The sequence below is a fragment of the Branchiostoma belcheri genome, unplaced genomic scaffold (genome assembly GCF_001625305.1).
Source record: "Branchiostoma belcheri isolate BF01 breed outbred unplaced genomic scaffold, Haploidv18h27 scaffold2, whole genome shotgun sequence".
Classification (NCBI taxonomy): Eukaryota; Metazoa; Chordata; class Leptocardii; order Amphioxiformes; family Branchiostomatidae; genus Branchiostoma; species Branchiostoma belcheri.
The window spans coordinates 9,508,728-9,534,871 of NW_017803490.1; the positions used below are offsets into that span (position 1 = coordinate 9,508,728).

General features: G+C 46.1%; 2 protein-coding genes across 2 annotated transcripts in view; both read right to left on the bottom strand.

Annotated features, from left to right (window-relative positions):
• The window catches only part of LOC109468922 (myotubularin-related protein 2-like), a 14,425-nt gene extending 4,669 nt beyond the window's left edge, over nucleotides 1–9,756 (bottom strand). The window contains 16 exon segments of the mRNA XM_019767303.1: nucleotides 464–577; nucleotides 1,243–1,335; nucleotides 2,100–2,207; nucleotides 2,903–3,001; nucleotides 3,149–3,242; nucleotides 3,573–3,663; nucleotides 4,510–4,702; nucleotides 5,040–5,114; nucleotides 5,616–5,690; nucleotides 6,248–6,331; nucleotides 6,505–6,606; nucleotides 6,778–6,888; nucleotides 7,195–7,289; nucleotides 7,538–7,616; nucleotides 9,419–9,590; nucleotides 9,592–9,756. Of these exon segments, the coding sequence (XP_019622862.1) occupies nucleotides 464–577; nucleotides 1,243–1,335; nucleotides 2,100–2,207; nucleotides 2,903–3,001; nucleotides 3,149–3,242; nucleotides 3,573–3,663; nucleotides 4,510–4,702; nucleotides 5,040–5,114; nucleotides 5,616–5,690; nucleotides 6,248–6,331; nucleotides 6,505–6,606; nucleotides 6,778–6,888; nucleotides 7,195–7,289; nucleotides 7,538–7,616; nucleotides 9,419–9,590; nucleotides 9,592–9,680 (1,674 nt within the window). The 5' untranslated portion in view covers nucleotides 9,681–9,756.
• A 1,457-nt stretch (nucleotides 9,757–11,213) lies between these two features.
• The window catches only part of LOC109468536 (probable E3 ubiquitin-protein ligase HECTD4), a 56,130-nt gene continuing 41,199 nt past the window's right edge, over nucleotides 11,214–26,144 (bottom strand). The window contains 20 exon segments of the mRNA XM_019766778.1: nucleotides 11,214–12,607; nucleotides 13,402–13,621; nucleotides 15,555–15,750; nucleotides 16,274–16,434; nucleotides 16,876–17,034; nucleotides 17,529–17,588; nucleotides 17,713–17,816; nucleotides 18,453–18,608; nucleotides 19,057–19,153; nucleotides 19,532–19,701; nucleotides 20,054–20,244; nucleotides 20,761–20,979; nucleotides 21,692–21,861; nucleotides 22,164–22,406; nucleotides 22,766–23,203; nucleotides 23,645–23,806; nucleotides 24,145–24,307; nucleotides 25,112–25,226; nucleotides 25,229–25,424; nucleotides 25,908–26,138. Coding sequence (XP_019622337.1) covers nucleotides 12,471–12,607; nucleotides 13,402–13,621; nucleotides 15,555–15,750; nucleotides 16,274–16,434; nucleotides 16,876–17,034; nucleotides 17,529–17,588; nucleotides 17,713–17,816; nucleotides 18,453–18,608; nucleotides 19,057–19,153; nucleotides 19,532–19,701; nucleotides 20,054–20,244; nucleotides 20,761–20,979; nucleotides 21,692–21,861; nucleotides 22,164–22,406; nucleotides 22,766–23,203; nucleotides 23,645–23,806; nucleotides 24,145–24,307; nucleotides 25,112–25,226; nucleotides 25,229–25,424; nucleotides 25,908–26,138 — 3,588 coding nt within the window. The 3' untranslated portion in view covers nucleotides 11,214–12,470.

Sequence of the window (26,144 nt, forward strand, 5' to 3'; positions counted from 1 at the left end):
ACAGCGGGTTCCGGAACTCGTCAGGCCGGTCGTTAATGTACGACCAGAGCGACACCGTGTTCCCCCGCACACCCTGGGTATCGGGTTACAGAAAGGTGGTCATTAACACCATGTTCCCCGCACACCCTTGGTATCGGGTTACAGAAAGGTGGTCGTTATTGTGTGATCAGAACGACACTGTGTTCCCCCGCACACCCTGGGTATCGGGTTACAGAAAGGTGGTCGTTAATGTACGACAAGAGCGACACCGTGTTCCCCCACACACCCTGGGTATCGGGTTACAGAACAAACATTTAGCCATCGTGCAATTTGCTGGTTCTTGGATTAACATTGATCAGTTTGCTGCTAAATCTTGTGAAAGTCGCTTACATTGAGTAGAATGCGCTATATTCAATAAGCAAGTTTGCTTAAATATTAAATACTACTTGAATGTTTAAGGATAATTTGATCTGTAAAATCTCACCTCCTTGTCCTGTATCTGTTCAGCGTTGCAGAGGAACGTCCCGAACAGGCAGCTGTAGGCGTGGTCCAGAACCGTGATCAGGAAATGTTCGTTAAACTCCAGCGCTACTGGGAACTGGTAAACAAACAAACTGGTAAATAAACAAACTGTGGAGGGAGGAAACATGTCATTATACATGTCCACACCACAACTACGTACCTACATGTACCTACACATCACACCACACCATACACATGTCAGGAAATGTTTGTTAAACTCCAGCGCTACTGGGAACTGGTAAACAACAAACTGGTAATAACAACTGTGGAGGAGGAAACATGTCATTACTACAACCTTCACACCATATACATGTACATGTAACATCATGGACATTATTATATATAATTATAGGTCCAGGACGGTGATTAGGAAATGTTCGTTAAACTCCAGCGCGACTGGGAACTGGGGACAGAGGGGACAAATGTGTCATTGTCAAACACATGTACAACTACTTACACCACTGTGTCATCACAGTCAAGTACATGTATATGCCTGTTGGCACAGGACGACATACGGTAAGGTTATACTCCAGCGCAACTGGGAACTGGGGAGGGACGAATTCATCATTCACATGTACACCTACCTACAGCACCACACCATGCCAGGTAGCGTTCTGTACAATTACTATACTTTTATTAATAGGACATTTATGAGAAAAAAGTTAACAATGCAAGTTCCATAGCTCAGCAGGTGAGAAGTTGGGCGGGTGAGAAGTAAAGCAGGTGAGAAGATAGTCTGACCTGTCTGGAGATCTGCCACACACAGTCGATGAACTGCAGGAAGACGGGCGACCGGTCGGCGTCGGCATGGTTCTTATCCCCGTGGCCCAGCCTCTGTAAAGGAGCAAACAAACGGTCAAGATAACATTCAGGTACTGGAAGTAAGGCCTCACTACACACACATGCGCGCACACATACACACACACACATGCAGACACACACACACAGACATGCACACGCACACACACACAGACAGACACACACATGCAGACACACACACACACACAGACATGCACCATGCACACACACACAGACACACACATACAGACACACACAGACATGCACCATGCACACACAGACACACACATGCAGACATGCACCATGCACACACAGACACACACATACAGACATGCACCATGCACACACACACATACACACACATACACACACACACACACACACACACACACACACACACACACATACACACACACACATGCAGACACACACACACACAGACATGCACCATGCACACACACGTTTCTTATCCCCTTGCAGCCTCTAGGCAAGATAACAGATACTGGAACTATGGCCACACAAACACACACACTAACCTCCATCAACGTAAGGCTGCACTACACACACACACACAAACATGCACTCACAAGCATACACTCACACACACACACTCACATGCGCACGCACACACACACACACACACACAAACATGCACACGCACATGCACACACACACTCACATGCGCGCACACACTCAAATAATAATTGCTTCAAATTCAAACGTTTTCACAAGAAGTTCTCTACACATTCAAGCTTATCAAATGTAGCAGAAATGAAAATATGTATCCAATCTCAGCTCACTGTAGCAAACTTGTGGCCAAACGAGATCCACTCCTTCTCAATCAGCAGCTCGAATCCACGGATGGTTCGGTAGAACGGATCCAACATCAGCATGGCCAGTGCCGTCAACTGTAAACAACAATTATGTAATCATTACATAAAAATACACATTCAAACACAATTATTTATATTAAGAACCAACTATGACATCCTCAGGTCTTCAGTCTGAGTTACCCTGCTGTATCTATCAGCTGCAAACAAATTTTCCTGACAATGGTAACAGCCATGTCCTGTCCCACCCATCACTACAGTGCACCACCTACTATATTTAAGCTGTACCTGAGCTGTCCCTGTGCTGTACCTGTTGTACATTTTGTACACCTGTGCTGTAGTTATACTGTGCATTACTTGAGCTGTCCTGTCCCACCCATCGCTGCAGTGCACCACATGTTCTGTACCTGTGCTGTGCCTGTGCTGTGCCTGTGCTGTGCCTGTGCTGTAACTGTGATGTACCTGTGCTGTACCCGTGCTGTACCTGTTCTGTACCTGTGCTTTGCCTGTGCTGTGCCTGTGCTGTGCCTGTGCTGTACCTGTGCTGTGCCTGTGCTGTACCTGTGCTGTGCCTGTGCTGTACCTGTGCTATACATGTACCTGTGCTGCACCTGTGCTGTAACTGTACTTAACCCTTACCTGAGCTGTCCTGTCCCACCCATCGCTGCAGTGCACCACCACCGAGGTTTTGTGGCTCTCCACTTTGTCTGTGCTGTGCCCGTGCTGTATATGTACTATACCTGTACTGTACATGTGCTATGTCTATGCCTTACCTGAGCTGTCCTGTCCCACCCATCACTACAGTGCACCACCACCGAGGTTTTGTGGCTCTCCACTTTATCTGCTACCCTCACTGCTCCTGCAAGGATCAGCTGCAGAGGAACAATGAAGATTTATGACTATTAGACATTGTATAATTTAGCTGAAACAGCTACAAATGCATGGGACTATACAGCTAGAGGCACTGTGCATCAGGACATGACAATATTGAGAAGGAGAAAACTGAAGGTTGTTCCCACCTTGATGTGTTCCAGCCAGTGGGTCGCCTCCAGGTTGGACAGCCAGTGGTGGTCATCGATACTCGGGTATAGCATGTCTCGCAGCTTCCGCAGGCTGTAAACATAAACACAAACATAAACACAAACATAAACAAACATCAAAGCTTCCGCAAATTGTAAACATGAACATAAATAACCACGCTGGGGTACAGCTTGCAGACCCTCACAACCTCACCTTTAGCACACTTTATCCTCTATGACCTTTGAGCTTCCCCATGACACCTATGACCTTTCACCTTTGCAACATCACATGACCTCTCACCTTTCCGACATGATATGTACACATGTGACCTCTCACCTTTCCCAATGACACCTATGACCTCTCACCATTCTCCTTGACACATATGACCTTTTGCCATTCCCCATGACACCTATGACCTCTCACCTTTCCCTCATGACATGGATGTTATGGATATCCAGGAAGACGAGCTCCACGTTCTGATAAGCATCTTCGCTCTCGTAGCCGCCTCCTTTGCCTGTACAGCAACACAAAAACATCATTAACATCAAACATATTCATAAAAATATCTGTAACCTGGTACAGGGACCAAAGAAGTCACATTCAGGTGTTCCTCCCAGCCTTATGCTTGCACAGTGACCAGGACACTTTGTGAGACTGATGTAATGTTTATAATGAACCTTGTTTGCCACCGCGTTGACGTTAGGCCTGGCGTCCATGATGTACAGTTTGTGGGACTGGGCTACAGTTCAGATGTACAGTTGCTACAGTGTTACTGATGTACAGTTTGTGGGGCTACAGTGTTACTGATGTTACTGATGTACAGTTTGTGGGGCTACAGTGTTACTGATGTACAGTTTGTGGGGCTACAGTGTTACTGATGTACAGTTTGTGGGGCTACAGTGTTACTGATGTACAGTTTGTGGGGCTACAGTGTTACTGATGTACAGTTTGTGGGGCTACAGTGTTACTGATGTACAGTTTGTGGGGCTACAGTGTTACTGATGTACAGTTTGTGGGGCTACAGTGTTACTGATGTACAGTTTGTGGGGCTACAGTGTTACTGATGTTACTGATGTACAGTTTGTGGGGCTACAGTGTTACTGATGTTACTGATGTACAGTTTGTGGGGCTACAGTGTTACTGATGTACAGTTTGTGGGGCTACAGTGTTACTGATGTACAGTTTGTGGGGCTACAGTGTTACTGATGTTACTGATGTACAGTTTGTGGGGCTACAGTGTTACTGATGTACTGTTTGTACAGTTNTGGGGCTACAGTGTTACTGATGTACAGTTGTGGGGCTACAGTGTTACTGATGTACAGTTTGTGGGGCTACAGTGTTACTGATGTTACTGATGTACTAACCTTGTTTGCTACGGCGTTGACATTAGGTCTAGCGTCCATGATGTACAGTTTGTGGGACTGGGCGTTGGCGTCCATGATCAGCTGGAGATACTTCTCATCGTCACGGCAACGCTTCCCGCCGACGCCCACTAACGGCTGGCTGCAGCGCGAGATTGTGGCCTGGCTCTCCGGGTGTATCCATGACAACGCCTAAACAAACAAACAAACAAACATCAGAAACAGGGTTATTTTGTGGCCTGGCTCTCCGGGTGTATCCATGACAACGCCTAAACAAACAAACATCAGAAACAGTGTTATTTTGTGGCCTGGCTCTCCGGGTGTATCCATGACAACGCCTAAACAAACAAACAAACATCAGAAACAGGGTTATTTTGTGGCCTGGCTCTCCGGGTGTATCCATGACAATGCCTAAACAAACAAACACCTGAAAAATTTTTTGGCCTAAGATATGGTTGTGTCTTTCCTACATCTAAGACATGGCTAACCCTAAGACATGACTACATCTAAGATAAGACGTGTTCCTTACCGGGATGCGGCACCGACTGCGGAAGACTCCCACTCGCTTTAAGTCATCGTCACTCGCAGCTTTCGGCACAGACAACTGCAGAGGGGGGGGGATGTGGGTCCAGTTTTACATCGTATCATAGCATAACCAACAAGAGTTAGCGGCAAATACATGTACCAGACTCAGATAATCAGAATGATGTTGATGAAACTACTGTAAGAATCGTGGCACTTTTGACCAAATGCAGCAGTAGCCAAAGTTTTGATATCCATGTATGTTGTGTGTTGGAACAACAGTTACTGTCAGCTATTCAAGGCTAAGTATTTTAAGCAAGTAAGCAATAAGAATAGCATGATGCACCGGTGAAAAAGAAAGAAATTTACTAAAATGAGAAATCTATCCCTACATCCAAGTCACAGCTACACTAAATTTTGTACTCACCACAGCAGGGTATTACTAGTACTCACCACAGCAGGGTATTACTGGTACTCACCACAGCAGGGTACTACTAGTACTCACCACAGCAGGGTATTACTAGTACTCACCACAGCAGGGTATTACTAGTACTCACCACAGCAGGGTATTACTAGTACTCACCACAGCAGGGTAGGTGTCACAAAACTCGTAGTTCTCGTTAATTTTTGTGATCCTCCAGGCATCGTTGGGCAGGCCCTGCACAAAATTGTTGGGATGAAAAATCTTTAATTTTATAGCAAGTAATTGAGCACAGCATGGTGAAAAAGAAAGAAATTACTGAAAATGACAAATGTATTTCTCAGTAGGTCCACGAGAATAAACCCTGCCTCAAAGGGAACCAGGAAAATGCTTTGATGTTGTACATGTATGATGTATCCAGAACTAGAGTTCGTGAAACACATGCCTTCATCACATGTCTTAGATACATAGAGACTATCCAGAACTGTGCCTGATACTAACCTTAACCTACTCAGGCATAGAACTAGACTGGCACAGTTCTGGGTACAATAGAGACTATCCAGAACTGTGCCTGATACTAACCTTAACCTACTCAGGCATAGAACTAGATAGACACGGTTCTGGGTACAATAGAGACTATCCAGAACCGTGCCTGATCCTAACCCTAACCCATTCAGGCATAGAACTAGACAGGCACGGTTCTGGATACAATACAAACTATCCAGAACCGTGCCTAATCCTAACCCATTCAGGCACAGAACAAAAGACAGTGGAAAAAAGAGAACACCCCTCACCAGACGTTTGAACTCTTCCACAGGACTGTAAACCTTCCAGCCGTTGGTTGAGAATTTCTCCTTGTACTCAAAAGCAAAGAACGGCTGAAAAACAACAGGAAAGGCAGTGAAGGGCCAGACTGTTCTTACTATAATCTACACATACATAAAACTTTGTCTGAACAGTGAATGCGAAAGGGTATTTACCAGTTTGTTTGTTATTACCAGTTTGTTGTTATTACCAGTTTGTTGTTATTTACCAGTTTGTTGTTATTTACCAGTTTGTTGTTGACAGGAAAGGCGTACTGCTGCAGCTTTTCGAACACCAGTCTGCGCGAGTGGTTCTCCTGCTTGTGAGCAAAGCGCAGGTTCCGCATGTCCTGAACAGGGAACAAAAATTATTCTTGTTACAAGTCGACATCATCACAAGCGGGCAGCAGTTATTCCCATCAACACAAGTAACTTCCTCTCACAACCTTCAGCATGTTTACGACATAATTATTGAGTACTATTTGTGTACTGTATAATGTTAAATTTTTTATTACAGTTACCTTACAGAACACGTCCAGTCCGTAGGAATTCTCCCCGCGGCTGGACTGACCTCCGACCTTCTCCACACGTGACACAACCCCCAACGGAACATCCACGATGAACGGCGGGTCCTAAACAAGAACAGGAAATGTCACGACCTTCACATAACCTTGACCTGAATCATACATTGTACACCTACTTTGTTCTTGCAAATGACATGACCTTCAGGAAAACTCCTCGTTTCACTTGATACGACCTTGAGTAACATCTAGCTTGACCTACTGTTGTTGCTGTTGATGCCACCCTGTGTTTGCCCCTTGATCTGACCTTGACCTACCCTGTTGGTGCCCTTGATATGACCTTGACCTACCATGTGTTTGCCCTTGACCTGACCTTGACCTACCCCGTTGTTGCCCCTTGACCTGACCTTGACCTACCCTGTTGTTGCCCTTGAAGTACAGCTTGTAGTTGGTGACGGACAGCACGCCTCGGACGGGGCCCATGAAGGGGCACAGGTAGGTCACGTCCTTGGCTGGAGGTCAAAGGTGAAACAGAGAGACTCAGTGTAAAATTAACCAGGAAGTTTGAGGACTCCTGAACAAATTAACATTAACTACATCTTCAAATGTTCACGGTGGTTTGACTTTTGCTGTTTTCTCAGTGATTGTTTATCTATATCTTAAATCATGACACTCTGCAAATACGCGTTTTGTATTCATCTTGATACTTCTACTGTACTACAGAATTGTTTTAACGCCATGTTAGCAGTTATGAGCTCACCGATGGCCTGCAGTTTCTCCCCGGGCATGAGTGGCGGGTCGTCCGGCTGGGCCAGTTTGGAGTTCGCATCTCGTAGCACCTGTTGGTAAATGTTGGTAAAAACAAGCATGTTGAAAGATGCATCATTGAGAGATCTTGGAGACAACTGATAGATCATACTCATAGGAAGAACTTGAAGTTGAAAATCACTGAACAGCTCACAGGACCATTGAGAGACCTGTCATGTTTTGTATAACTCCAAACAGTCTTCGCTGTGTAGAATCTACAGACTGAAACAAACCTTACCTTGATCTGTATAATCCCCATCTTCGCACTACTGTACCGCTTACACCATTAATTTTACTCTGCTTGACTTGGGACTGAATCTACGGTCAGAAGTGAAATCTAAATTTGAAGTTACAAAGGGTCAAAAACCAGCAGCCGGGAAGTCACAGCCGTTCAGTAAATGTTTGGGGTGGAGGGCATAGTGTTGATGGTTTGTTGCCTGTAATCCTCTGTACTGTATAGTTACTGGTTGGTCCCTAACAGGAAGAGAGCTAGAGAGCAGGAAGTGTGCAGCCATCTGATTTTATACCATCTGGGGGGGATTCAGTACTGCCTCAGGGGGAGGAAGTGTGCAGCCATCTGATTCTGTACCATCTGGGGGGGATTCAGTACTGCCTCAGGGGGAGGAAGTGTGCAGCCATCTGATTCTGTACCATCTGGGGGGGATTCAGTACTGCCTCAGGGGGAGGAAGTGTGCAGCCATCTGGGAGGGGGGGAGGTGGAGGGCAGCCTCAGGCCAAATGGTGCTCACTCTGGCCCAAACCAATACCGTTTGTTGGTTCTCATCAGTCAAGGCATTCAGCCTCAGGCCAAAACTGTTCAATATGGGCACAAAAATCCCATCTTTCGGTTCTCATCAATCAAGTCCTTCAGTAAAGACAGCCTCAGGCCAAAATAGTGTTCTCCATGGGCCAAACTAATCCCATCTTTTGGTTCTCATAGAGGATCTTCATTAGGAGAACCTATGTAACCTGGTTACCAGACTAACTAGTACACTTGTATGTTAGCTCCTTTATCTCCCTGCCAATAAGAAAAAGACTCGGGAGGTAAAATAGGTAACGAGGCTGGAAAAATAGTGTTTACTGCGGGCATGAACAATCCAATCTGTTGGTTCTCATCATTCAAGGCAAGGCACATTATTAATTTACAGATATCATTCACTAAGGGGGAGGGTGGAGTCTGCACGGGAGGGGGCACGGTGTTTAGTCAGTCACCTTTGAGACTGAGACAGACAGAAGATCCTCACCTTTAGCATTACAGTTCCTTTAAGATCCTTACCTTGAGCCCCTTTGCCTCTGTGTGTAAGTGTGTGTGGTGTGTCGAGTGGTGGGGGTGGGGGTGGGGAGGGGTAGGGAGGGAGTGAGGGGTAGGTGGGCCATTACCTTGAGCCCCTGATGAGCCTTGGGGGGGTGTGGGTGGGTGTGAGTGTAAGAAGGTTCCTCACCTTTAGTTCTTGTGCCTGTAAGTTTTTCTGTGAGTCAGAAACAGAGCTAGAAGCCGAGGCAGAGGGAGATCCTGGTTTGGGATCCTGACTGGAGGTACGGGACCGGCCGGAGCTGTGAGTGTGTGTGGAGGGGGAGGGGGGCTGTGTGTGTGTGTGGAGGGGCGTGTGTGTCTGTCTGTGTGTGTGAGTATGAGAAGGTTCCTCACCTTTAGTTCCTGAGCCTGTAAGTTCTCCTGTGAATCAGAAACAGAGCTAGAAGCCGAGGCTGAGGGGGATCCAGGTTTGGGGTCCTGACTGGAGGTACGGGACCGGCCGGAGCTGTGTGTGTGTCTGTGGAGGGGTGAGTATGTGTAGTGTTTGTGTGTGTGAGTGTGGGGTGAGTGGGGTGTTACCTTTAGTTCCTGTGCCTGCAGGTTCTCCTGTGAGTCAGAGACAGAGCTAGAAGCGGAGGCTGAGGGGGATCCAGGTTTGGGGTCCTGGCTAGAGGTACGGGACCGGCCCGAGCTGGACCGGGTACTGCCGGGCGTGCTCCCCGGCGTGGTGGCCGCCGCCCCGGCCCGGCCTCGCCCGCCGCCCGGTCCTTCCGTCCGAGCTCGCGCTCAGGGACCCCGCGCTGCCCGTCTGCCGCGCTTCTCGGCCCTCCGTCTTCTCCATGTCGCGATAACGTCGGGAAAAGGACGTGCTACACTCGTATGTGTAGACAGCCTTCCGGAAATATAGACTCAAAACGGAAGTAATCAAGTCAACCGGAAGTACTTCTCGGCCTCTCGTACACAGGGCACTTTATGCACAAGACTCGTATCCAGAGTACTCTGAGGCAATAGAGAGTTGGTTATCCTCTGGTTATCCTGCGGACGATGTGATGTGAAATTTGACGATAGTTAAAACCAAAACAGAGCTCTGGAGGAAAATCTACATCGGACATTTTATTCATTCGCTAAAACCATGGGGGTATTTTACCTATAGTAATGTTACATGTGCTGAGGTGCACTACTGAATGCTTAAAATTTAAGTTAAAGCTTTTGCATGTAGTTGGAAAACGGGTGTGATTTTCCAATAGCTCTACAGTAAAATATGCACTTATGAAAAAGCATCACCTGTTGTTTTTGTACGGTACTGCAGTGTGATTTGTATGTACATGTGTACAGCATAACTGGAGAAGCTGTGGATCAATGTTAATGATACTTGGTAGGTGAGTATTATGGCTGTGAAAGCGAAGGTTAAGAACGAAAATGGTTCACCTGGAATTTTCCTGTGACACTTCAGCGGGCTTTTTATGTGGGATGTATGTGTTTTTGTATTATGAATAAAAGTAACAGTTATAGTAACAGTTACTAACTGTTAATTCTACGTGACTGATGAACCTCTTCAATGAATAAAAGTAAGAATTCATTTATTCAATTTGTTTTCTTGCCCATTTCTAAACGTGAGCTGACCAAAGTACTTTGAGAATTTTTCTTTAATATTGCAGAAACATTATGTATTATCAGCACATAACACAAGAAAGCCTTTGGACTCCATTCTGATAGTTTCTCAGAACAAAACATGAAACTTTTAAGTTTCATGTGCTGAACTGAACATGAAACTTTTAAGTTTCATGTTTTGTTTAAAAACATTGAGAAACTACAATGTATTTGTAGCGTTACATGTATGATGTAGTCTCTGTCATATTAAACAACTATAGAATATAATTATATAAACAAACTGTTACGGCCTAATGTTGCAACATCTCTGCTTCTGACACACCATAATCACACAACTCATACTGATATATGTACACACCATAATCACACAACTCATACTGATATATGTACACACCATAATCACACAACTCATACTGATTTCAGGTCAGACCAATTTACATGTGTTCCCTTGCTTCTTAGACATTGCTGGCAAGTAAACTTAAGTATGATTTTTTTTACTAAATCTACTTCGAAATTATAATATTATGTACATTCTAAGGTACAGACTTCCCTCTCAGACTTGGTTTATTATAGACTGTTTTCACGATGATTTTCAGTTCAGCATATTTTTTTTAAACTCTGAGAACCATCAAAGTGGGGTGGCCTCAGAGATACTTGGTGTATTATTTATTGTTATTATAAAACTTCTCAACAAGACAGTTGGAATGCAGCATCTCAGATTTGCACACAAAAAACCCTCAAGTGTACATTAATATGTCTCACAAGCTTTTAATTGAACCGACTTCAGTCATCTGCACTGAAATGGGTTAATTAGCAGGTTACACATTCATGACAGCCAGATACATTCAGAAGACAGAGAGTGCGAACGGACTCTGTACACCCAATATAACAAGGATACGTACATGTATGTACAGTACACTATATGGCTAAGCCTGGTCATTCTGCATACATTTGTCCTGTGTACAATAAGGTCACCTTATAGCATTGCACCAACTCACCCTTCTATACGATAAATAGAGATACAGATACAAAACATATATATACAAGTCCTCAGATTGCAGTATATGAAAGACACATCTAGTGTTATAATAGTTGTTGCACCTTCATAATTCAGGTCTAAAGTAAAGAAATATAGTAATGTGCATCTTCACACTTTACATAATATGGTGTAAAACGCCTTTAAACGGTGCATTTTCACCCTTGCATTTTGTCATGTTGCTTGTTAACTTATACACTGTCTAATGTCACATGTGAAAGGTATAGAATATACTGTAGATGCATCAAAAAGTAATGAAAAAAGTTACACCTGCCGAATTTTCCATGCTACAGAAGCAATTCTAACAGTAAGCGGCTCTATCAATGTTCTGGTCTCACTTGGAAATGATTGTTGCCCTTAACAGTTTCTGTGGGCAGGAAAAACTCAACAATGCACCACTTTTATTTTTACGTTCGGAAGTGATTGGTCATTAATTATCCTGATGAAGGCGACAGTGGTCGTTGATCTCTGTGTAACTTTGTGCTGGAATAAAGTTCAACATTTTCTATGATTGCTACCAACAAAGATGAACGTTCGTGATAATGCACCACTTTGATCACGTTGACTTTGATAAAACCAGTTCAGCAATAAGAAAGCAGAATCAGGGCATGATGCCAAATCTGGACTGGTTTAGAAGTAGACAGTTGCTCACTTCCTACGGTGCAACAGTGCAGGTGATGCTCCAGTTACTGATGCCCCCTGGCAGTTCACAGTCAGACTGCAGCAGCTCAGCAGTCTTTGGTCCTAATAGCATTTCCAGTGACTCTATAACAAACACACAAGGCTAACACAAACATTCTGACCTGTGCTGATCATATTTACAATTCTCCCACTCTGTTCACTGACTGAAATTCTGATAAACCCTTTGTAAGACCCAGAGTTTGTGCTGACAAGTACTCTGAAAACCCCTCCGTGAGCCCATTGGCTGCAGGTTCAGCCGCTGAGGGTGTCTGAAAACCCCTCTGTGAGCCCCGTGCCTGCAGGTCAGCCGCTGAGCGGGTCCTCTCGGCAGTTGATGGCGTAGAGAAGCCGCTCTGTCATCGTCTCCTGGCTGGAGTACTGCGGCAGCTTGATCATGAACATGCAGGTCTCCACCCGGATGTACCGCGAGTCCGGGGACCCTGGGGTCAGGGCAAAGGGCAAGGGTTAAAGGTGATCATGAACATGCAGGTTTCCACCTGGATGTACCGCGAGTCCGGCGAACCTGGGGCAAAGGGCAAGGGTTAAAGGTGATCATGAACATGCACGTCTCCACCCGGATGTACCACGAATCCGGCGAACCTGGGGCAAAGGGCAAAGGGCAAGGGTTAAAGGTGATCATGAACATCTCCAGTGAGGAGTTTGGTGAACCAGTGGTCATCAGGAGAAAGTGCTTAATAGGTAACTATTTATTAAGTAAATAATATAATAATAAATAAATAATTATATAACTTTCAAATAGCACATAAAGTTACAGTTACATCTATAACTTCCAAATCTGTCAGAACTCCTCTGTTCTGGTACCTTTGCAGTAGTGAAGTGGCCACATTAATGTACAGATGCATACACAGAAAGTGTCCTGACTAGCCAACAACTTAGCATGAAAGTTCATCTGAGTTGGTACAAGTCATTATGAAAGAAAAACTAAGCTTTAACTTCCTACACTTAGATTACAGAATTGGGACTTACCCCAAATTTTCGGTTGACTCCATCAACCTTGTTCACGGAATGGACCTGTCTACTCTTGGAACGTGACGTCAGAGACACGTGACCGTAGTAGCGGGTCATACGTGCCAGATAACTTTTCTGTAGTCTAAGTGTTGGAAGTTACAGCTTAGTCTTTCATGCTAAGTTGTTGGCTAGTCAGGACACTTTCTTCATTTCATAACGAAAAGCTATAAATGCATAAAGACAGAAGGAAAGCTGCAGTTCTGACCTGGTCCATCTGGAGGTGCGATCTTCATGGGGTAGGGCGGGACGTGCGCGGTGTCGGGGCCTCCGTCCTTACAGGGGCACGTGCACGGGATCCGCTCCTGGTTACACGCAAACTTCACAAACTTTCGCAGCTGGTCCTGAGAAAAACTCTCCAGCGAGCTCCAGAAGAACTCTATGTGCGTGTCGGTCTCCATCAGTCCTACCTGGTACATCGTGTGGGACTGGAACACAACACAACATGGAGTTAACATCACAGTTCAACACAACAGTAACAGTTTGTTAACTATTCCAAGCAACACGACAGAAACTCTCCAGAGAACTCCAGAAGAACTCGATGTGCGTGTCAGTCTCCATCAGCCCAACCTGGTACATCGTGTGGGACTGAAACACAACACAACATGGAGTTAACATCACAGTTCAACATAGCCTGACTAAATCGCGCTCCTGGCGGCCGCCGCCCTAGGTTGCCGCCCCCCAAAAGCTTGATGTCAAGCACGCGTAAAGCTGGCGGACTGTCGACGGCCCTGGTCCGCCATATATGGTTAATGAGATGCAAACGTCACGAACGGCCCTCAGACGGTGCGGCACCCAACAGAGATGGTTGCTATGGGCCTGTCGGTCGCTACCCAGTGATGGACGTCGGCGCGCCTTTCATGTCCCAAACTTGAAGTTTGGCCGAGGAAGGCACGGCCACCCGCTCGCGAGTCGAATCTGTTTCTATTTTCCAAAGTTTCTGGAACTTCCTCGTGGAAAAATGGCAGCCACACCGAGAGAAAAGAATCTCATCCACGGATTTGTATTTGGCGTCACGATTTTCACTCGGCTATGTCCACATTTCGCATCTCTGATTAGTTGTAGCGTCCGCTTCCGGCAGCGCCGGCGGTATTGAAAATTGACCGAGCCGACGCGCGTGTAATCAACTTTTCTTTCTTTGATATAAGCGCTAAAATGCTATTTTCCACAACCACACATCGATATTCTAGTGAAGAAATGCATAGTTTCAAGAATCAGTCTCAAAATTATATACTTCTATGCGGATTTTTAACGTTTTTCGTGCCATTTTGTCGTCGCTGAACCCGGAAGTGTTGACCTCGCTCTCGGCGTGAGTTTTCTTTTACCCACAAAGTAATTAATTTCTAGCGTATTTTACCCTGCGTTTTACCGATCAAAACAATAAACAACTCCCGCTGAGGAGAAGCCAGTAACATTTTAGATTCCAGCAATTATAAAGTATCGACAATTTGACAGGAGTCAACATCGTGGCACAAGAATCACAGTCGTCAACCCGCCGTTTTCGCTTGCTCTGCACTGTTTCACGATCTCGGTCTTCTCATAGCCGGTAGGAAGACACGAAACACGTCGTTCTCTGTTTAACGAAAAAATTGTATCGTCTATTCCTGAAGCGGCTCTAGGGGCCAGGGACTCCCAAAGTCCACACACACAGACTCCAGAATGCACAGAAACTCGGTTTCGGGCTAGTCGCAGCCATTTTTCTGAGAAATTCCCACCCGCAGTCGATCAAATTTCTCGTCCCCGCCCGGTACTCCGACCTTCTCCGGCTGCCTGGCGCCGGCCCAGTCGGTTCCCACATTAATTCCTAATACTGGCTTCCTATTGGTGACTCCAGGAAAGGGAACGGGCCGCCCGACTTACAGCTATTCTGCCACAAGCTCTTGGGGTGGGGGTCATTAACCTCCAGCCGAGAGCTTGTGTATACACAGGCTAAGTTCAACACAACAGTTAACTATTCCAAGCAACACGACAGAAACTCTCCAGCGAGCTCCAGAAGAACTCTATGTGTGTTAGTCTCCATCAGCCCTACCTGGTACATCGTGTGGGACTGGAACACAACAGTTAAACTCTGGGTCATGGTTAAGCACAGGGTTATGGTTCAACAACACCGGGTGGCCATTCATCACAGGATCAGGGTTCCACATTGGGTCTGGCTTGAGACTGGGTCATGGTTCAACACAGGGTGATTCAACACCGAATCATTGTTAAACACCTACCCTGTGAAATGCCAGGTTGAAAACTTCCAGAAGTTTTGGTGACAGTTAAATAAACCTACCCTGAGGAGGGCATGTTTAACACTAAGTTAGAGTTAGGTTTTGGTGCAGGTTGGATGAGTTAGATTGTGAGTGAGGATGAACCTACCCTGAGAAAAGCCAGATCCACATGGGGCATCCCGCAGGTCCTGAGCTCGAGGTCAGCCGGGGACAGGATGTGGAAGATCTGGACAGGCACGATGGTGGCTAGCCCGGCCAGCACCGGGGCCATCCGGTTAGAACACCTCAGCTCGTCCAATCGCAGCGCTCGGATGCACAACAGGTACTCCACACGGTTCTCCCACCTACAGCACGACAAAGTCAAGGTTAGGGCACTGCTGCTTCCAGAATCCAAGGTTGTGGATAGTCCACACGTAAATCTACGTTGGATACACAGAGACTATCCAAAATCCGTGCCTACCCCTTTAGGCATAGAACTACTGGTAGATAATAATAAATAATTGCTATATGGCTCACACAGCTGTTACTGGTGCATCAACACTCACGACAGCATCCTGTTAGAGCACATCATACATTTGTAACAGCAGTTACTGGTGCAAGAATTATACACACTAGCGGCCTATCAGCCGGGCTCTATGCCAGCACATACAACTCGCCAGTTCTCTCTATCTAACATTACATTTCCTAAGACTCAAGTTCCATGCCAGTGTCTCTAGTTAAGGTATCAGTAAAAGTCAGACTTAAGTGTACTCGACCTCTTATGGCTTTCAGAGGAGGACGGAAGAAATGATTTCCTGCTTAGCTCTATAACAATGTCCTGCAAATTTTACCCTGTGGCAAGAATTATTATTAATAGTTTTTACTCACGAGAGCATCCTGTTCCTGCCGCCGGGGCAGAGCTCCACGTCCTCGCCCGTCACACTGCTGAAGGTGAACGAACACAGCGGGTGTTCGCCCCCCTCCCCCTCCTGCAGCTGTGCAGGGCAAACCTCGGCACACACCGCCCAGAAATCACTCTCCGTCTCCGCCTACAGGAACACAAGGTCAGGTACAAGGTCATGTACAAGGTCATGTACAAGGTCATGTACAAGGCCATGTACAAGGTCACACTGCCCCCCCTCCCCCTCCTGCAGCTGTGCAGGGCAAACCTCGGCACACACAGCCCAGAAATCACTCTCTGTCTCCGCCTACAGGAACACAAGGTCAGGTACAAGGTCATGTACAAGGTCATGTACAAGGTCATGTACAAGGCCATGTACAAGGTCACACTGGCCCCCCTCCCCCTCCTGCAGCTGTGCAGGGCAAACCTCGGCACACACAGCCCAGAAATCACTCTCTGTCTCAGCCTACAGCACACAAGGTCAGGTACAAGGTCAGGTACAAGGTCACACTGCTGAAGCTACACAGTTCACCCCACTAACTATAAAATAGAGGCTAGTCACTTAGAAAAAGGAAAGGAATAGAAATACCTCTGCCAGCCTAGTGATGTAGTTGAAGGTCAGAATGTCGGCCTCTTGAAGGTCGTCCTCATCAAGTGGCAGCCCCACCAGACCCTTCCAGAACGGGGTCAAAAGGTCAAGGGGCAGGGGCACATCAGCACGAACCGCAACTCCCAACAGCTGCAGGAACAACACATGAACAGCACATGAACAACATGATAACAGGACATGAACAGCACATGAACAACATTGTGAACAGCACACGAACAGCACATGAACAACATGTGAACAGGACATGAACAACACATGAACAGCTCATGAACAACATGATAACAGGACATGAACAGCACATGATCAACATTGTGAACAGCACACGAACAGCACATGAACAACATGTGAACAGGACATGAACAACACATGAACAGCTCATGAACAGCACATGAACAGCACATGAACATGTGAAACAGAACATGAACAGCACGTGAACAGGATCATGAACAACATGTGAACAGCACATGAACAACATGTGAACAGGACATGAATAGCACATGATCAGTACATGAATAGCACATGATCAGTACATGAATAGCACATGATCAGTACATGAACAGCACATGAATAGTACACAACCACTAATTACAGGCTACAACACAGGAAAAGAGAGGTTTGTTTTACCTGTCCTAAAACTCCAGGTAGTTTTCTTCCCCGTATGTGAGTGGTCCTGGTCTGAGGATGTACTTCCCCTGGAAAACAGTTCAGAAGAAACGTGTTCTGTATTATTTCAATGTTAGAAAGAAGTACATTGTATACAATGAAGACAGGTCTATCTATATATTAGATACTAGATATTGTATCTTCTGGACTAACCTTGTTCCTATTGGCTGTTGCCGAGGGACAGAGCATGAGGAGGTTGAGGATTGGTCCCTGCAGTTCCTTACACACCTGCCACAGGAAGTGGCGGAACGAACCACCTGGGGGGAAAATGTAGCCATTTAGTATCAATTTACTGAGTCAGACGTACAGTAGTAGAAATATGTATTCATTTTGTGACATCATCATCATCATCCTAGCTAACGTTATATTTCTGACATATAGTGGGGGGAAAATGTATCCATAAATATTCATTCTTGGGGCATACAGTATTTTTCACAAAACACAAGGACAAGTGAAAGCCTAATAATATGTGAAGAGAGACATTTATCAGTTCTACTCACTGGTGCATTGGACTAGTCTCCCCTCAAGAGAACAAGTTAAAACAACCAATCAACCATCTAATGGACCTATCACATTATTACGTCACAGTTTGTTTACCTGTTCTAAAGAACATTCTAGAATGGTCAGTTAAAGAATTTAAAAAGATCATTTCAAAGTTTTCAAACTAAGGTATGTCTAGTTGTGTTGACACAGCATTACATGCTGCATGGGTGATTAATTTTAGTTGTGACATTAGACGAAAGTAGTACAGTATTAAAAGCCTTATATTAGGCTAACGCTACACAAACACACACTGCGCTACGCACCCCTGTACAATATAAATGTTGATTGACCGGCATTCATTGCGGTAAACAAACTGTGACGTAATAATGGTATAGGTCCATTGGACTCACTTGTGCCGTGCACCTCCTCTCCAGTAAACCTGACATTGAAGGCGTAAGTCGGGTCTCCGCCACTGGCGAGCTTCACGCACAGCTGGGAGGACGGGACGATGCTGAGCTGCCGCGCCGCCTGGCAAAACTGTGTTCCCATGGCTGTCACCGCCTCTCCTGTGGGATTAGACAGGATTAGACAGGATAACTGTGTCCCCATGGCTGTCACTGCCTCTCCTGTGGGATTATACAGGATTAGACAGGATTAGACAGGATTAGACAGGATAACTGTGTCCCCATGGCTGTCAGTGCCTCTCCTGTGGGATTATACAGGATTAGACAGGATTAGACAGGATAACTGTGTCCCCATGGCTGTCACTGCCTCGCCTACATGTTCAAAACAGGATTATCTTTGGATTATCTGGGGATTAACATTCTCGGGCAAAATTTCCACAGGCAGGGTGACTTTTGGTCAGCTGGTGATTTTCAAATCCTAATCTCCAAGCAGATCCCAGGGTGGCAAAAGACAGTATCAAATTGCAACCCTAGGATCTGCTTGGAGATTATGGAAATCCCACATCCAAATGACAGAATCCAATGGACGAATGAAAAGGATTCTCCTGACCTCCGACGATCTCGAGTGGGTCGAGCGTGATCTCGGGCGCGGCCTGGCTCGGGTTTCGCTGCGCCGTGGCGTTCAGGATGCTGTTCATCACAACAACCTGCAGAATAAACAAACAAACATCAACAAGCTTGTAGACAACAAAACATGAAGTTGCACACCCGAGATGGGTAACACGACAAACGATACCTGATGATATTACAACAACCACTAACATACATGTACATGTACCTTGCACCAAAACCGACTAAGGCAACAGTTATGTAGGGTTTTATTTCAGTGAATGTAGGCAAGTTTAGTGAATGTAGGCAAGTTTAGGCCTATACTTATTTCTTTTGTTTCTGTGAATGTAGGTTAGTTTATCCCTACTAATGTGTAGTACATAATGTCCTTGCCTGTATAATGAAAAGGAGCTAGAAGACTGTTTTACAGATAATGGCTCTAACAAACAAACAAACAAACAAGCAACCCGCCCGACCTTAGTGTCGTAGAACATGAGTCTCCTGGCGTGTGACAGCAGCGCCGCCGTGCTGTTGGGGTACGTCCTGCAGGGTCGGAGGTCAACCAGTGGTAGGAAGAACGTCTCCAAGGTGTTGTTCAAGGACAGTAGAAGGGCAAATCTCAGTCTGAGACTCTCCACCGGGACTCCTGAAAGGAACACACATCGAGGGTGTCTTTAAGTTCAGTCCTAGTAAACAAACTTAAAGAAACAGATGTCAAGCGTGTCTTAAAGTTTACTTCTAGTAGCCAAGCTTAAAGGGTGTCTCAACTTCAACTATTAGTAACCAAACGTGTTATTCAACAGACGTAAAGGGTGTTTTATCTCAAATTAAACAGCTTAATGCAACACCCAGTTTGCTTGATCAAAGAGGTACATGATTGTATGTCTCTCTAGGATAGACTCTTTTCCATATGTGTGGTGGGTTCTTATGGAGCACATGCCTAATGCAGGTATAGCTCATGTGGATGGATAAAACAAACAAACAAACAAACAACCTACCTTGCAAACAAGCAAATGCCGGACTGGCGAGTTCAGCCTCCCGCAGGTACAATTCGTGTGGGTGGAGCCGCGCCGCGCTGATCGCCAAGTGCCGGCACAGAGAGTCGACGTACTCCACAAGCGCACAGTCCATCTGCAGGGTCCACTGTTTACTGGTCTGTACAGCATGGGCCGTGTCCACACACGCACATCTGGGGGGCAGAACAGTAGGGTTAGGGTTAGGTTAGGCACAGTCCATCTGCAGGGTCCACTGTTTACTGGTCTGTACAGCATGGGCCGTGTCCACACATGCACATCTGGGGGGCAGAACAGTAGGGTTAGGGTTAGGCACAGTCCATCTGCAGGGTCCACTGTTTACTGGTCTGTACGGCATGGGCCGTGTCCACACACGCACATCTGGGGGGCAGAACAGTAGGGTTAGGGTTAGGGTTAGGCACAGTCCATCTGCAGGGTCCACTGTTTACTGGTCTGTACAGCATGGGCCGTGTCTACACAGGCACATCTGGGGGGCAGAACAGTAGGGTTAGGGTTAGGGTTAGGGTTAGGCACAGTCCATCTGCAGGGTCCACTGTTTACTGGTCTGTACAGCATGGGCCGTGTCCACACACGCACATCTCAGAAATTTTCGATTTTCCAACTTTGTGTTGACCAACACAAATTTTCCAACTTTGTGTTGGTCACATAAAGTTTAACTGTTATCTTTTCACCTGTCGAAGTGCAGGTCGTATCCGCAGGCCAGGATTGCCTTCCACACGGATCGAGCATCTTGTTTCGTCTTGTCTGCCACGAACAGCAGGAAGCCCTCCAGAGTCAGGTACTTGTCTTCTGGTGTCTCCCTCTTCGCTCCGTCCTCCGACTGGTCCTTCCCCGGCTTCCCTGGCTTCTCCTGAGGCTTCGACTTGCCTTTCTTCTCACCGGGGCTAGGTCTGGAACAGGAGGGGAGAAAAAACATGTTATCATCCTAACTCAGACTTTGTCTGGAAGAAGAAAACCATCAAGCCATCCCAAATCCAGCAGCTAAGCGCTTGTGTCTTTTTTTTTATTTCTTCTCACCAGGGCTCGGTCTGGAACAGGAGGGAAGAAAAAACATGACTAATTATTGTCCCAAATCAGACTTTGTCTAAAACAGAAAGGAGCAAATTATTAAGTCATCCTGAATCAAACTTTTTCTGAAATAGAAAACCATCAAAGTTAACCATCTAAAAAAAACCATGTTAATATCATCCCAAATCAGACTTGTCTGGAAGAGAAAAACATGAAATAAGAAAACCATCAAAGCATCCTAAATCCTACAGCTAAGCTCTTGTGTTTTTTTTTGTTTTAATTTCATGATATTACAAACTTTATTTAAGTCTTTATTTACAACTAGCCTGTTAGGAGTTTGCACGAAAGCTTGCATCTGATGTTAACATAAAACATATGAGCTGAATGTTAGAAATTAAAGACTCCTTATGATAACCAAGAGCTAGTTGGGTAGCCCTGACTGTGTCTTCAGCCAATTGTGTATTCAGCTCGAAAAATTTATGTCCCTTGCAGGGATCCACTCAAAAAAAAGGCTGGGGTCATCAGTTTTTTCTAGGGTTGGTCGGGAAACAGGAAACACAACTTTTTTAAAACTACATGAGATAGTCTGCTCACTTCTGCACGACCGCCTTTGCCCCGGTGACCTCCGCCAGAGCCAGTTTCTCCTTGCTGGGCTTCTGCGCCAGCTTCTTGCCCGACGGTTTCCCGTTTCCCAGCTTCGGTCCCTTCCACGGTTTCTCCGACTCCTTCAACTTCGGCTTCGGCACCCCGTATCTTCTCAACACCTAGTGACAACAGATGGGTACGGAGTAAATTGAATAACGTGGCACACAATAATTCAATTCAGTTCATTTCCAACTTGTTGTGTTTACCACTGTTGGGCCCTGTATGATGCAGTAACTGTACAAAAGGTTTAGAACTTTTGAAATCTCATCCAATTATAAGCTGTGGAGATCCTTCAGTTGGCATTAAACAGACCTGGTTGTGTAGTACTAGTACTAGTACTACAGTGTAGTACTAGTACTACTCAGAACCAGCCTGAGAAAGTTGATTCTCACCTGTGAAACTTTTGACACCTGATTCTCACCTGTGACACTTGCTCCATGAATGATTTTTTCGGCCCCTTGATGTTGGAGAAGAAGGCGTGCAGGTGGTTCATGGGAGTCTGCAGGGAGATCTGGTCCTTCCCAAGATGCACCAGCTCGTGCTGCTCCAGTTCGGGAGACTCCAGACTGAAGGCGTGCTCCGAGACGACGCAGCTGTGGAAGATTTCTGTCAAGACGTCTTGGGCTTTCTGGGTCAGACCGCTGGCTGATGACTTTGACAGGATCTACAGAGGGTAGAATGAGAACATGGGAGTTAACAGTGTCAAACTCTCTCAGTTACAAACTAGTAACTGAAGGCGTGCTCGGAGGCAACGCAGGAGTGGAAGATTTCTGTCAGCACGTCCTGAGTTTCCTCACATAAAGCAGGCAACTATGGGTTCCTACAGTACCTTGTGCCTGAGATAGTCCCCGAGTGCAGGGCTGCCCTGAGGGTCAGACAGCAGGTTAAGGTTGACAGACAGACAGACAGACAGACAGACAGCCTACCTTGTGCCTGAGATAGTCCCCGAGTGCAGGGCTGCCCTGAGGGTCGGACAGCAGGTTAAGATTGACAGACAGACAGACAGACAGACAGACAGCCTACCTTGTGCCTGAGATAGTCCCCGAGTGCAGGACTGCCCTGAGGGTCAGACAGCAGGTTAAGGTTGACAGGGCTGACTGACAGCATGTCGTCCGTTGTCACGTCAATCAGTTCCTCCGTGTCGTAGGTCACCACGCCCACGATGGCTTTGCTGGACAGCAGGGCGGATCGCACGTCGTCCATTTTGCTCTTGGAGCGTATCTCCACCACGGCGTAGCCCTTGATGCAGGGGGGTGCGAGCGGGGAGGGGGGCGGCCCGTCAGGGGGGAGGTCTGCCGAGGGGCTGTCCTGCTCCGGGGAGGCCAGGGGGGCCGGGAGGGGGGCGCTGTCCAACGTGCTGGCCAGCAGCTGCTGTGTCTCAAGGTCGGCGGCTGTGCTGGCCTCATCGCCCATGGCAACCTGGCCTCCGACACTGGCAGCCTCCTCCAGCCCGGCTTCTACCTGATGACAAACAGACCAGAATGGCGATGAGTACGGATAATGAATAAAAGACCTTACTCTTTATTGCACATTTATGCTCTTATAAGCTAAGTACAGGTCATGAATGAAGCAGAAGTCAATTTATAGCAACACTCGCAGCCTGCTTCTACCTAATGACAAAAAGACTGGAATGGCTATAAGACTGGGTAATGGCTTTGTGTGTCTATTAATTTTGTCCTCAGAGTTCGTAGATTTGTACATGTTTATTTGCCCTGTAAGTAGTTTTTGTACATTTTGCCTTTACTGTTTTGTTTCTTGTGCATTACATTGTGTATTCTATGTTTCCAAATATTTATTCTGTGTCCAGGGCCCCAGTTGAGAAGCAGCTGTTTAATCACTGAGTGGGCTACCCTGGCTATAGAAAACAAACATATTAAAATTAATAAATAAATAAAAAAATACCTCCCCCACATCCTCCGGTTCTGCCGCCTGCCCTTCTGCTGTCTGCTCTACAGGCGCGGCCGACGGTGACAACACTTCCCCCGGCGGCACGGGCAGGTCTTCCTTCTCCTGCAGGGGCACGAACACCTCGTCCCTGAACAGCCCGCCGTACATGTTACAGGCCTGAAACATAAGTATCACACTACCTGTTACACATGATCATTTTCTTACTTACACACATTCCTTGTTAAATCTAAAAGATTCTTTGCCTTTTCCAGCTGAGCCAAATGTAGAATTGCTGCCCAAAAAATTACTATAAAAATACAAGACGTGATTTACTGGTCAGGATAGTGTTATTATTGTATATGCCTTAATTACATCTATCTAATATGTAGTAAGTGTAATTTTGGTGTGCACGCTATCACTATAGTATCAGCATACTGGCTGACTAATGCACACCTTGTATTGTTGTGTCATGATTTTGAATATTAATATTAAATAAATGAATAAATGTCCCACACCTTCCTGATGGCGTCCCTGACCGCCCCCTGCTCCAGGTGCATGGGAATCCCCGACAGCACCAGCAGGCGGGAGTGGGCGGTGGGGACGGTCAGCGTCTGGCATGCGTCCGCTACAGCGTCGTTTGTTACAACCTCTCCCTGCGGGTCCCGGAAGGCCAGGTACCTGGAAAATGTAATTATATTGTTACAAAGGAAAACATATTGTTTTTGCTCAGTTTCCTCTTCCTCTTCTTCTTCTCCAAACACTAACCTCTGACCTGGCCAATGACCTGATTTGTTGACATCTGTCACCATGGTAACATCATTGGGTTACATCATGTTACAATTTTATAGCAGGAGGGATTTAGACTCCTGTCTGACCATATGAATGTGTTATAAATATAAGTTTAAGAATTAACAAGGCAGACAATATGTGAAGGTAAACATTATGTATTTGCTTTGAAAATGTTACCTTTCTAGTTTAATGCTTAATATTATCATATGGCCAGGTGACGTTTACCAATTAGAAGGCTTCATTCCACATGGCTCATGCAGTAATGTCTGACTCACATAATAGAGTCGAAACTGTTATTTATTCAAAGCAATCCATTAATTAAACACTCCAATAATCACCCGCAATTGACCTCAGGTGACCCAAATAGAACACGACCTTGTTCCAAAAAATCCCAAAATAACTTATGTTCCAATGACCTCGGGTGACTCCCATATAAGGAAGATGTGTTCCGTGCCAATGACCCAAATAGAACACGACCCTGTTCCAATGATTCGGTGAACTCATATGAACACTTCAAAGAAGCCATGTGACAAGCTTCACTGGGTCAGTCTACTGAGGAAGACCAGAGTGACTGGTCGAAAGCTCTAGGTGAGAGAATTTTTCGTGTTGGACCAAAAGTTTTAACTTTAAACATGTAACTAACAACACAGATGAACTTTCATGATCATATGAACCCTGGTGGAACAAACATACCTCAGGATGAGAGACATGGTGACGGCCCGGTGGAACCACAGCATCTCCTCCGGCTTGCTGCCCATAGAAACGCCCCCTTCTGACTCGGGGTGGAGCTGCGGCTTGTGCTTCCCGCCCATCGCTCCCCGGTCCCGCTCCCGTCTCGCACGGATTTTCTCCGTTTGGCGCCGAGCATGGGACTGGGCGGGGACGCCGAGGGGTACGGGTACGGCGCTCCGCTGGGGGCGGGGGTTGCCGAGGTAACGGCCGTCGCCGTGGTTACGGGAACGGTGGTTCCGACAGGAGACGTGACCTCTGCCACGGCCAGCGCCACCTGAAATCACACATTTGTATATTAATAAATTATAATTATATTACTTACTACTAATTTCATTTGGGGAAGGCCCATGAACAACTACTAACAAGGGTTACAGACCTCCCAAGCATATTTGTCCATTTTTTGTCATATGTAATTTGTATATACTAGTAATATGTGCAAATACTTAGTATCACACACTTGTGTATTAATATTATATTTACTATTTCGTTTGAGGAAAGCCTGCAAAAAACTACTAACTTATAAATTATGGTTACAGGCCTCCCCAGCATATTGGTCCATTTTTTGTTATTTTATTTTGTTTATTGTGGGTGACAGCTATTCTTTCAGGAGAGGGTAGAGTACATGTAAATATTAAAAACATATATACAATACATCAATAAGTACATTAAGTTATTTAAAAGAGAAAAATGTGTAGCATCGTAACGTGTTTTACTTATTTGATTATGTATTTTGCTTATTATGTGCAAACCAACCCACCTCCATGAGTGCGTGGAAGTACGAGGAGAAGCGGGAGTACTCTCCGCTGCCGATGACGTCGGACCGCGTGCGCCGCTTGTTCTCGTGGTCGTACAGCTTCCGCAGCTCGGCCTGGAGACTGACGTGTGTCAGCAGCGCGAGGGACGGGCTGAGGGTGAGTAAACACACGTCGCCGTCCTCCTTACGTGGCTGAGATGCTCGCAGGAGCTCTGCTAGCAGGTGGAACATCACCTGGGG